The following is a 13,356-nucleotide window of genomic DNA, read 5'->3' on the forward strand; positions in this document are numbered from 1 at the left end:
AAGCTCCATAGCTGGTCATTGAGTATGATCTGGGTCTTGTCTACATAAGATGCGGCCCATTTAATGGAATTCTGAGCCAGAAAAGTATTGAGTAACGATGGGCAAGGGAGGCCAGAAGTGTCAGTGATGTCCTGACTGACTCCTGAGATGTCCTGGTCAGGGCTCTATTGAGAAAATAGATGCAATGGCTGACCATAGAGCAATCGGAGCAGCCAAAACTAAGGCTGGCCAATCTTTGGCTGAAAAGTGTGCCCATTGTAGTATCCTACAGGAGATGCAGTCGTTGAGCCATTTATATACCTGGAGATAAAGGGCAACAGATTCCTACATTATTTGCCTGATTCATGATTTTAACTTCCTGGAAATCAGGAAATACTGAGTTCAAAATTTAACATAAATCATTACAAGCTGTGTGAGCCGAGGCCAAAATCTTAACTCTGCCTCAGTTTTATCATCTGTAAAATGCAGACAATATAGATTCGACTTTCCAAGCTGTTGTGAAGATCAAATGAGAACATATTTGTAAAATATCTGCCAAGATGAAAGTGCTAGAGAAATGATATCCATCATTATTGTTTTGTTGTTGTGCTTGTGATGTGGATAATGATGTTCACACCAAGACAGCAAGAAATGACATTGGGACAGAAGTCATACCATGCATGGAACATGTGCTCATCCTCCATCTGAGCCAAGGGGCTGAGGTCAGTTCTGGGGCTGTGGTGTTAAGCCTTTGCACCCAATCTTGGTGATTTCAGGGGGAGGTTACTTAAGTGGGATATTGTCCTTTCATGGAACAGAGAGGCATTTCTATAGAGCCCAGACCCCCTTCAGTAGTCTTTAACACTAAATATCCATCAGTTTCTTTGCCAGGCTGCATTTACCTTAAGCCACCCTGATCCCCTCAGAACTCAGCCTTGAAGGACCATGGTCCCTTTCATCAGTATAAGAGTGAAAACTGTGTGACCTGGCTTAAGGGGGCATGAGGCAGCAGGGCTGGCCACCACATCCTGTGCCAACCACCACCATTTGGCCTGCCTTTTCCGCTCTGCAAAATTGAGGCTACACAGCCCAGAACAGAGCTAATGACCCACCATGGACTCCACAGTGACTTACCTGATCTCCATTGGTGAGTCTCCAGGGTCAAATCTGGGCAGGGAGGGATATTGTGACAAAACCCTGGGCGGTTGACCTGACAGACAGGGAGATAACTTAAGGAGGACCCAAAAGCACAAGGGGTAAAGCAGGACCCCACATTCTGTTCAAATATCTCCTCCTTCATATTTTGACCAAGGCAGAATTAGAAGTTCAGGGGCTTTACAAGAGCTGGGGATGGAGTCAGAGTGGGATGGAGGGAACCATCGGTCACCGGAGTTTCTCTTACAGGACTGTGCCTACACTGGGAAGCTAGCACACAAATGGGTGAGTCTGGCCCCCAACATCCCACTGTTCTTTTTTCACTTCTTGTCCCAAAAGAACTCAAAAAGCTACTCCCAGGATAGAAGCTTCAGAGTCCAGGTGAAAGATTTATGGGATGAGAGAAATCCCAAAAACTCTGGAATCTTTTTTCCTTTATAGGTACTCTTCCCAAGCCATTTCTTTGGGCCGACCCAAGTCCTGTGGTGCACCAAGGAGCAGATGTGACCCTCAGGTGCCAGGGCCGACCAGGGAGTGACAGATTCCAGCTCTGGGTGGATGGACATCTCAGAGAGGAGAAAAATGACTCTTGGTCATGGGCAGACTTTGTGCTCAGGAGTGTGAATGACTGGAGAGATGCGAGAAGCTACAGGTGCCGCTCTGGGCAGGGGCCCTTGTGGTCAAAGTACAGTGACCCCCTGGCCCTGGTGGTGGTAACAGGTGAGAGAGTGCCATTATTAAACCATCCTTGAGCACTAGAAGACTTGGAAGCAGAGACTGAGGTCCCTCTCTAGAGAATCAATTTATAAATGGGGCAAACTTTCAGTTTTCCTACCTTAGTCCCCTTACCAGCCACAACTTGCAAGGTTTAGCAGATCCATTGCTCGTGACCTCACAATTTGGATTTTGAAATCTTTCTCCTCAGTAGCCCTGTGGGGAGGAGAGCACCTGTACCATGATTACTCTTTTAGATACAGAGAAACTGAGGCCTGAAGAGGAGATAAAGTGACTTGAGTAAGTCAGAAGTTTCTTTAGTGAAAAGGTCAGGATTCAAATCCATGTCTCCCATCTTCAAATCCAGGATCTTCCCCTACCTGCTCAGTGTCACCTGGTGATGCAGCCATGAGATCCATGTTGCTCCTCCCTCAGAGGACATGCAGCAGCCTTTTGGAGAAGGGGCGCACAGCTTTTCTGTGGGCCAACCTGCCAACAGCCGGCCTGTTCAGTTTTGTCTCCCATTTTCCCTTCTGTCCTCCCTAAATTCCCACCAGTCTCGACAGATGGCTTACCCACATCCCATCATGTCCCATCACTGCCTTTGCAAACACAGTTGCCTCTGCCTGTGGCACCTTTACCGCCTCCACTCTCACTTTCCTACACATGCTTAAAGCTCAGGTCACACTCTGTATGCCCCAGGATGTGGTCCCTGATGGTATCACGTGGCAATATCCTGGCCCAGCATGCTGCCTTCAGTTCTCTCTCATGTCCACTCTACCACTGGGGCCATTCCTAGCACTCCAGACTGCCGTCCATCTGGCTGTGTTAGAAGGCAGCCTGTTGGAGGAAAGTGCCCAATATAGTGCCCAAAGTCTGAGAGAGGGGGCTCACAACCTGCCCCCCCCGTTCTTACTGGGTGACTGGGGCCCAATTCCTGACTTTGTGCACCTCCGGCTACCACTTTCTTGGCATGAAGCTCATGGGCATGATTCTCTGATAGGGTCATTTGACCTGAAACCCCCGTGTTCCCTGGGACTCTGAGCCCAGTAATGATAGCAAGGTAATGCCTTCCTATATCCTGTGGGATCCATCACTGAGCAGGAGCTGCCTGATAGATGAAGTCTGATGGCAGGACAATCAGAGATAAAGCAACTACTCAGAGGAGACCAGAGGCAGCCCCGGTCCTCCTATACAAGTGTTTCCCCTGGGCCACACACAGCTCTGCCAGCTCTGTCCCACCTTCACTGAGGATTGGGCAAGGGGGTAGCAGGGCAAGGACCAGTCACATGCTACAGCGTGGGGAAGTGGGTATGGACTTTCCTGAGAAGCTGGGGTCCTTTCTAACCAGCCCCGAGCCCACGCCATCATGGAATTATTAGGAACAAGCTTTCCAAATCACACCGCTGAAAAAAAGATCTGAATTTGCCAGCGATGTTGCATACAGACCCAGCTGGAGGACCAGAACTTGATACCTTCAAGGAGAGAAGGGGGATCTGCCCTTCCATGTCCCTTCCTGTCCCATGGCTCTATACATTCACAGCCTTCCTGGGTCCAGAAAGTCTTTCTGATGACCTGGGAGCTGAGTTACTGAGCAATTAACAGGCCAACAGGAAGGGACACAGAGGCATGACCAGGAACCATCAGCCCACCCTCCCCTTTCTCAGCTCTGTTTCAGACAATGATGGAAGGGCTGATGGTGAGAGCTCCTATCAATAACGTCCTTTCTCCTTTCACAGAATTCCTCCCCAGACCCATAATTTCAGTCTCACCTGGCTCCATATTTTCAAAGACAAGAGTGACCATCTGGTGCCACTTGCCAACACTGTCATCCTTTCAGAGGTCCACTGTTGCCCTCCTGGAGGCAAAGCACCTGGAGCCCTTACAGCTACAGGACACTGCAAGGAGACAGGCTAGCTTCTCACTTCCATCTGTGAGCACCGAGGACAGTGGGAGCTACAGCTGTATTTACTACAGGAAAACACCCCCCTACAAAGGGTCATATCCCAGCCATGCCCTGGAGCTGACTGTGTTGAGTGACTACATGAAAACCCCCTATTTCTCCAATTCCATCCCCACATAGGAGGGCCCACAGAGCTATGGGGACAGCACAAAATCCAGAGAAAATTGAAGGGATGATTTAGGGGAGGGCAGACCCTAGAACCTTCTCTGGTTCTGTATGGACTCAGCTTGGGGCCCTCATGACAACAGAGGTGTTCCCAGCTCAGGCAGGCTCCAGACTAGAAAGTAAAAACCAGGGCAAAATTTCTGCCACATCCTTCAATGGGGGGGGGGTGAAGGAAGGAGGTCTAGACATCTGACCTTGACCTCTGTCACTCTCTTCTACTCAGGACCACTCCCCAAGCCCACTCTGTGGACCCACGCTGACCTTGTGGGGACCTCAAGGACCAACATCACTCTGTGGTGCTCCAGGCCCAGGCTATCTTCTCTTAAAGAGGTAACTTTCACTCTGTGGAAGTCTGGGACCCAGGCACCCTTACAACAGCAGCCCACAGAAGATCTCTGGACTGACTTCTCCCTCTCCTCTGTGAGCCCTGAGGACACTGGGAGCTACAGGTGTGCTTACAGGACAGTCTCTGGGAGAGAATCAGAGCTCAGTGATGCCCTGGAGCTGGTGGTGCCAGGTGAGGTTTGTGGGGGCCCCAGAATAATTCTGACTATGATCCCCCTGCTCTCTGCCCAAACAGGGGTGACACTGGGACAAAGCCACGGTCCCTACACAGCCAGCTCTGCCCTGGGGCAAGCTGACTCAGGGGTCTTGGAAGACATGAGATATGCCTGTTGTGAACTAAAATATTCAGGAAAAGCTAAAGATGGTACCAGAGTTGGGGTTTAGGGGAACACTCACAAAATCCAGAACTTAAAGGGTCTTAGAGGCTCTTGAGGAAAAATCCTCCCATTACTAATGAGCAAATGAGGTCCTGAGGGAGAAAAGGATTTGTCCAAGATCACAAAACGAGTGAGGGACAGAGACCGGAGACAGGTCTTTGCTTTCTCCCACCCGGACACTGATCTGAGGTCGGAATTTGGGCTGAGCTCTGGGGCTGTCTGTGATAGCCCAGAGAAGGAGGGAAGGGCCATGATCTTCCCTGTCAGGAGGCATCAGATGCATGAGATCACAGGCCGGGTGAATTCCCTCCAGTCTCACAGGCTCCTCAGATCCCTGGCAAGCTCCAGCTAGATATCTGTACAAAAGACTTAAATGAAGGTCATGGGTCAGGGATAGAAGCTGGGTGGGAGATTGGAAGACTCATTTTCCTATATTCAAATCTAACCTCCATGCCATTACTACCTGTGTGACCCAGAACACATCATTTCACTCTGTTGGTCTGTTTCCTGATCTGCAATATGAATTGGGGAAATAGAAAAGCTTTTTCTCCAATATCTTTGCCAAGAAAACTTTAAATGGGGTCCTAACCATTGGACATGATTGAAAAACAACTGAAAACAAGACTGAGACTCGGACAGGCACAGTGAAAGAACCATGGTGACATGGGGACTGGGAGGCAGGGCAGGGACTTGACTTTGGTGTCTTGATCTCCAGCCTCTTCCCCCACCCCACCTTGTTCCCCTCTCAGGATCTCTGCCCAAGCCTTCCCTCTCAGCCCTCCCAGGCCTGGTGGTGGAGCCTGGGCAGCATATGACTCTCCAGTGCAGGCAGCCTCTTCGGTCAGCACTCTGGAGAGCGACATTCACTCTGCTGAAGGTGGGCAGCCTTCAACCCCTGCAGAGCCAGAGCCCAGCTGGGACCTCAGCTGACTTCCCCCTCCTGTCTATGAGGGCCCAGAATGTTGGCAACTACACCTGTGTCTACTATAGTAGGATGGCTCCATACCAGGTTTCTGAGCCAAGTGATGCCCTAGAGATCTGGGTGACAGGTAAAGGCTGTTCATGTTCCCTAGGAATAAAATAGAAGGGTGGAACAGTCAAGAAAATCTGTGAAGACATGTTTGGGGATTATTTTATCATCATGCAGTAGAAGTTGGGACAAAAAATGTGCGTCCCTAAGAAAGCAGAGAGAAAAGGTGGAAAAATGGACCTGCTCGGATACTGCACCCTCAAGGGACAGGAATGGAAGGAGAAATTACCTTTTTATTCCTGGATAGCCCCAAAGAATACCTAAGGTTTAACATCTCTCCCTGTTCAGGGAAACAGACTTAGGGCAATGAATGGTCAGAGTCAATGGAAACTGGAGTTGATGGTCAGGGAATTCTTCAGAGACCTCTACACTCTTGCTCCCTTTCCATACTCCCTCATCACAACAATGGGGTGAGGAGGGGTTTGAGGATCTCTGCTCTCTCTTTATGTTTCCAGATGAGCTCCCCAAGCCTTCCCTCTCAGCCTCACCTGGACAAGAGGTGGTCTCAGGAGCCAACGTGACTCTCTTTTGTTCGGGACCCTCATGGGCTACTAGATTTGTTCTGTACAAGAAGGGAGTTGAGAGAATCCTGCACAGCATGGAAGCCCATGAAGATCGGGGCCAGTTCCTCTTGAGTCACGTGACCCCCAGGCACTCTGGCAATTACAGCTGCAGCTATCAGCTGGGCACCAATAAAAATCTCTGGAAACAGCCTAGTGATGCCCTGGAGCTTCTAGTAAGAGGTAAGAGTAGGATAATGGGAAGATGTCAATAAGCATTCCATTCCACAGCTGCTACAAAAAAGGGAAAGCATGGCTTTGGTTCTGGCCAAGAGATACAGGGTAAGGTCTACAGAGACTTTGACATTTGTAATGTTCTGACTAGCTTTCTAGAGATCTTGGGACCAGCCTTGGTCTCAGCAGAATATTCACCATGAGAATAGTCAGGAATAAAGTCCAAAGTCTTTATTGTCTCCATCAGTCTCCCAGTCTGCGTTATCAGTCTCAGTCAGTCAGTCAGTCAGAAGTCTGCACATCTCAGTGTAATTTCCTGCTTTCTAGAGGCCCCAAGTTGGGGTGACAAAATGTACCATTGCATTCTATAGTCTCTTCCAAAGTGGATTAAAATAGTGTCCAGACTAGCTCTATGGAGGATCTCATGACCAACCCGAGTTCTTGGTCTTATTGGAGAAGTGATGAAGGCAGGACAGCCACCATGAAGCTGCTCAACTCTTCCTCTCCCTGGCTAAGTTTGTCCCCTGTTTATATATTCTATTACAATTAAATCAATTTATCATACTGAGTATAAGCCAATCATTGTATCACTAGGGAACTGTCATTTGTTATAAGATTAAATCAATCATATGAAACTAGAGAACTATTAATCACCATGTTAAACTAACCATTGTCTTATCAATTCCAATGAGTTAACACCTTGTTGTAAGAATCCTTGCCTTAAGTATATTTTTCCAAGATTCTGGTCTATTACAGATATTGTCCTCATTTCCATGACAAAGGAGACCCAGTGTGTGAGCCCAGACATCAGTCATTCTTCCTTACTTTCTTTACACACACACACACACACACACACACACACACACACATTTTTATTCTGGCTTCTGTTTATCTCACTCTAATTCAAAGAGATAAACCCTCTCTGAACAGGATTTGTGCCAGTGTTGAGTGCTCGTGGTGATGGGAGACTGTGGAGGGATTAAGAGAAAAAAAGTCAGTTACGACTATGTGGGAAGGGTGAGCATACTTAGCAAAATTATGTATGATGACTCTTCTCTTCACCCAAATCCATTTTTAGATTCCAGTAACAATCTCATCATCATTCTCAGCTGTGTTTCTTTTCTCCTCCTCCTCTGCCTACTCCTGTTTGCATTCCTCTGCCATGGATCCATCTCTACAGGTGAGTTTGGGGGAAAGAGGAGAAAATAGAAATGCATAAGGATGAAATCTCTTTTTCCTTCCTTTGAGATCTTCCTTGACTTTACTTCTTTTCTTCCCATGTCTCTCTCACCAGGGCCTTTGCAAGGATACAGCCCTCAGAGGTAAGGAGACCCAGCTCCTCTTCCCATTGCTTCCTGTTCCTTCCTTCTCATGTAACATGAACTCTCTGAACTGGAAAGAGATTCAGTGAGGAGAGGAAGCTGACAGAACCTCTCAGACTGAACTTCATCTCCTTATGCTATTTCTTCCCTTTCTCCCTACTGTAGCTGTTTTTGTTGTCCTTGTCTTCCTTGGAGGACCTGCCAGCCTCATCATCCTGAGGCACCCAGAGAAGAAAGCCCATGTAAGTTATCTGGTCAGGAAGAGGACACCGTCATAGCATTAATGGGGAATAGATGTGGTAGAAGGGAATACTGGTCCTGGGAGATGAGGAATGATGGAATCTTCCCTCTGTTTCAGATACAGAAATGGCTGAGGAGCGATCAAGGGAACTACAGGTGAGTTAATTCCATCTTCCTTAGTTCTTCTCCTCTGGTAAAATGCCTCTAGAATGAGAATCTCTTAAATTATTAGGAATGTTTATATAATACTTTCATAACTGTAGTTCCATATCATTTATTTCCTTCATAATTCTTTGCAGTACATTTCATGTATCTAAAGGTATGAGGTTGAGAAAGCATTTATAGCTTTTACCAGATGAGCCATCAAAACTTTAATGACATTAATAAATTAAGAATTGCAAAGTAATCATTCTTCATTCCCTCTTGTGTTTCTCCTTCAGGTCCCCATGGCTGAAGAACCTCAGGAAGTGACATACACTCAGTTGAACATAAGAATGTTGAAAAAGAAGAAAACTGACCCTAAAAAGACTCCCACAGAAGCCACACTCTATGCCAGTTTATATTAGACTGAGGGTTTGGGCACTTTTTTGTGAAGGAATTCTCAACTTCTGCTCTTCTTTCATCTCTTCTCCTCTCCCTCACCCTTATTTCACCTGTTCCCTAATGTACCTTTCCCAAATTCCCATTACAAAAGAGCCATGGTAACTATTAAGAATGACCACTGGGGCATAGACTTTAGCAAACCTAGTGCATCAGTCTAAAGGTGGCTGAGAATAGAATATAGAACTTAAAGTTTTAAGAAACACCTTATTGAAATGCTGAAACAGCAGGAAAGACAGTGAATTTTATTTTTGTTCATCGTTGGTGGTAAAAATAATAATAACAATAAGTATTATCATTATTACTATTTTCTTCTCCTGTTATTATTGTGAACACCTTGCTTTGTGGTCAATATTAGATAAAAAAGAGAATAAAAAGCATTTATAGGGGTGGGGAAAGTGGTGGCTACACGGGAATGACCTTACTATCATCAGTACTGGCTCAAAGAGGGAATAATATACACACACAATTGGGTATAAAATTCTATCTTATCCTACAGGAAACTGGAGAATGGGATAAGAGAAGAAAAAGGAGTAATAGAAAGAAGGGCAGATTGGAAAAGAATTAGATTCAAAAAAATTCTTCCATCAGATCATCTGAAGAAAGAAAACAGAGAACAGAATAAAATAGGATCCAAATTGGATGCAAATACTGTTTTCCAAAATAATTGTGAAAAAAAATTTTGAAGCAAGTTTCCCTGATAAAGGTCTCATGTCTCAAACATATAAAGAAATGAGTCAAATTTATAAACTTCAGAGCCATTCCTCAATTGACAATTGATTATAAAGTATGAACAGCCACAGATGACATAGACTAAGCTATCTTTAATCATATGAAAAGATGCTTTAGGTCACTATTTATTAAAGAAATGCAAATTAAAACAATTCTGAAATACTCCCTCATATTTATTAGATTGACTATTAGGACAGAATAGGAAATTGACAAGAGTGGAGAGCAGGTAGGAAAAATGAAACATTAATGCTCTATTGGCAGAGCTGTGACTCGATTCAACCATTCTATAAAGTGACTTGAAACAATGCCCAAAGGGCTACACAAACATACATATCCTTTGAGCTAAAAATAACACTTCTAGACCTGTATTGGAAAAGAGAGGGAAAAATCAAAAAGAAGGACGTGGGATGAAAATCGCTGTCCATCCCCAGAGAAAGAACTGGTGGTGTCTGAATACAGAATAAAACATACATTTTTATTCAATTAACATTTCTTGAGGGGATTTTTTTGGTCTATGTTCCCTTCTTTGGTCTATGTTCTATGATTATTGTGGAACTGTTTTGCATGACTACACATGGGTATCCTATATTAAATTGTTTGGCTTGGGAAAGTAGAGTTGAACTTGGAGGAAAGGAAAAATTTAGAAATCAAGGTTTTAAAAATAAATATTTATAACTGTTTTACATGTAAATAGGAAAAATAAAATACTAAATGAAAAGGAAAAGGAATAGGAAAAATATTAATCAATTTTTTATTCTCTTCAAAGAATCAGCTATCAGTTTTATTTATCATTCCTATAGATTAGTTTGCTTCTCTTAATTTGTTTCTTCTCTAGTTTTTATGTCTCCTTTTTGGTTATTTGATATTTGTTTATTTCTTGGGTTTTTAGTCTTTTATGATAATATACAGTTAATTAGTTCTTCTCCTTCCTATTTTATTAAGATATCTTTGAAGACAAATGACTTTTCCCAAGCAGACCTCTTCAGCTGTATCTCAATAAATAAGGCATGGTTTTTCATCACCTTCTTTTGTATAATTATTACTTCTTTGATTTCTTCTTTGACCCCTCATTATTTAGGATTTCATTGTTAAGTCTTTATATGAGCTTGGGCTTTTTTCCTAATACATGAACCAATTTATCATTTTTATTGTTATGGTCCATAAATAATTCACTTTATTGCTTCTGAAGTTTTGCAAGAGTTTGCAGTATCTCTGTGGATTTATACAATTCATCCAAAAGTGAGAGAACAAGAGACAGCAAAGTTCCCTGTCATTGCTTTGTGATTGCCTATACATTTTATAGTCATATTAATATTTCTTGTAGGAATTTAACTGCTAAGACAATTGGGAAAATATCATTTGAATATTCATTTGTGTTTATTGTCTATGAGCTTCTTCTAGGGTAATGTAGTTTCTCTATATAATGCTCTTTATATTATAAACATTTGTTCCTCACTGGGAAATGAATGTAGATGGAGAAACTAGCAGGGTCTTGTAATAGTCCTGGTATCTCATTGATATTTCAGATTGAGCTCTCAGGCTTTCTCCCGTCCAAACTTACCTATTGTTATGGAGATCACTACTAAACTACTAAACTTCCCAGTCATCTAGGTTCACAACTTATAATCTCACCTTCTCATTTATTCACTGCAATTAAACATTGTTTGATGTAGTTCCTAATTATGCCCAAAACGTTATCAAACTGTGCATACCCTTTGATCCAGCAGTGTTACTTCTGGGCTTATATCCCAAAGAAATACTAAGGAAGGGAAAGGGACCTGTATGTGCCAAAATGTTTGTGGCAGCCCTCTTTGTAGTGGCTAGAAACTGGAAATTGAATGGCTGCCCATCAATTGGAGAATGGCTGGGTAAATTGTGGTATATGAATATTATGGAATATTACTGTTCTGTAAGAAATGACCAGCAGGGTGAATACAGAGAGGCTTGGAGAGACTTACATGAACTGATGCTAAGGGAAATGAGCAGAACCAGGAGATCATTATACACTTCGACAACGATATTGTATGAAGATGTATTCTGATGGAAGTGGATTTCTTTGACAAAGAGACCTAACTCAGTTTCAATTGATAAATGATGGACAGAAGCAGCTACATCCAAAGAAAGAACACTGGGAAATGAATGTGAATTATCTGCATCTTTGTTTTTCTTCCCGGGTTATTTTTACCTTCTGAATCCAATTCTCCCTGTGCAACAAGAGAACTGTTCAGTTCTGCAAACATATATTGTATCTAGGATATATTGCAACATATTTAACATATATAGGACTGTTTGCCATCTAGGGGAGTGAGTGGAGGGAGGGAGGGGAAAAATCGGAACAGAAGTGAGTGCAAGGGATAATGTTGTAAAAAAAATTACCCTGGCATAGATTCTGTCAATAAAAAGTTATTATAAAATAAAATAAAATTTAAAAAATAAATAAATAAACATTTGTTCCTTATATTTTTTAAGGCATGACCACAGTTCCTGCTTCTTTTTTTTTTTTTTTTTGATTCACTTAATGCATAGCAAACTTTTCATTCCTTTGTTTTTATTCTGTTTATAGATAAGAGGGTTAATATGTTTCTTCTAAAAAGTAAATTGTAGGTGGGTGTTTACTTGTCCAATCTGTAATTCTTTTTTGATTATCTTAAGTTTTTATTACTTCCACATTTAAAATTCTGAGGTTTAATTTATATTTTCCTTCATTTGTTTTATTTTTTTACCCAAATAGAATTTTATCATTTTCAAAAATAAATACAGACTTAAGTATCTTCAGTTATTTTACTTAAATTTATTTTAATGCATTTCACTTTTTAACAGTTTTCTTCACCTCAGTTTCAACATCTAACTCAATAGATTTAGCAAATGGTAGATTCTTATCCTTGAATGTGATAGGTAAAGTCTTCTCAGTATCACTAGGATAAATTTCTTCAAACCCAAAGCCTCAATTTCATTTACTAAAAATCATCTGACTTAGAAACAGGAACCCCAAATCCCCATCCCCTAACTGCTATTGTGAGGTGTTTCCACATAAGCAGTAGATATACCAAATAAGGTTGTGAATGCTTTTATGATGTTGTATTCATTAATCTCTGTTTCCTTATTCTTTGTACTTGGGATTGTTTAGATTTTGAACCAGTCTCTCCCCGCCCCCAGTCACTGTAATTGAAGGCCAATGGTGGGTGGGGGATCCTCCAAGTAGGGGTATAAAATTTGGTATTTTCCCTCTGTAACTTTCCTCTCCTTGTTTGGCTGCTTGTTGGGAGGGGAACACCCTTTATCACAAGATAGTAATAAAATTACTTTTTGCTTCTATTTTGAGAAATCTCCTTAATTTATTTGAGCCAGCAATCTTTGTCCCACACATCCTGGATTTTGAGTTTGGCTTATGATTTCCCTTTTCTTCCTTTTATTTAATTATTTAATTTTCCCCCTGTCTTTTCCTCTCAGATAAGTAATTAAGGTGTGACCCATTCCTCTGCTGACTTTCAAGTTCTTTTTTTATTACTTCAAATCTTATTTTCTGGACATTTCTCTAAAATATGATACATTTCTCTTTTTCTCTTTATCATTAAATAATATTTCTGTCTTTTGCTCTTGGACACAACATGCCATAATACCAGATTTGGACTTTTTCACATTCTACAAGTATCCTGTGAATAGTAGTGATCATGATGATAAGTGACAGAGATCAGTGCAAGTCAGGATTCCCCAAGAAGCACTGAGGAAGGAAAGCATCAAGACTCTCCAATGCCCAGGAAGAAAATTTATAAAATAACTAAAGAAAATTCCTAAAATGGAAAAATTTACGTATTTCTAGTAATTAGAAACACAATTACACCTTTTGCAATATGGGTTCTCTAAACTAGCACCTACTTTACATTGAACCCTATTAATACTGACGAGAGAGTTTGTCAGAGATACTTGAGTGATATGTGCCAAATATTAATATTCGTTCACATGAACAAAAACTCTTTCCATAAAGTTAATTTCCCTAGTT

At 42.4% G+C, this 13,356-nt stretch overlaps 1 protein-coding gene across 1 annotated transcript; it reads left to right on the plus strand.

The window, feature by feature from the left end:
- Positions 1 to 1,092: 1,092 nt before the first annotated feature.
- LOC127557613 (immunoglobulin superfamily member 1-like) lies at positions 1,093 to 8,590 on the plus strand. Its single transcript, XM_051990923.1, has 8 exons — positions 1,093 to 1,126; positions 1,576 to 1,854; positions 4,200 to 4,493; positions 5,448 to 5,747; positions 6,184 to 6,471; positions 7,541 to 7,642; positions 7,950 to 8,026; positions 8,465 to 8,590. Exons 1-8 carry the CDS (start codon positions 1,093 to 1,095, stop codon positions 8,588 to 8,590), a joined length of 1,500 nt encoding a protein of 499 aa, XP_051846883.1.
- Positions 8,591 to 13,356: the final 4,766 nt, after the last annotated feature.

This window comes from Antechinus flavipes, chromosome 3 (genome assembly GCF_016432865.1).
Source record: "Antechinus flavipes isolate AdamAnt ecotype Samford, QLD, Australia chromosome 3, AdamAnt_v2, whole genome shotgun sequence".
NCBI lineage: Eukaryota > Metazoa > Chordata > Mammalia > Dasyuromorphia > Dasyuridae > Antechinus > Antechinus flavipes.

Coding starts and splice junctions, on each gene's coding strand:
- LOC127557613 (XM_051990923.1), top strand. CDS start 1,093: ATGGACTCCACAGTGACTTACCTGATCTCCATTG. Junction 4,494..5,447: donor CCTGGAGCTGGTGGTGCCAG/GTGAGGTTTGTG, acceptor TTCCCCTCTCAG/GATCTCTGCCCAAGCCTTCC. Junction 6,472..7,540: donor CCTGGAGCTTCTAGTAAGAG/GTAAGAGTAGGA, acceptor ATCCATTTTTAG/ATTCCAGTAACAATCTCATC.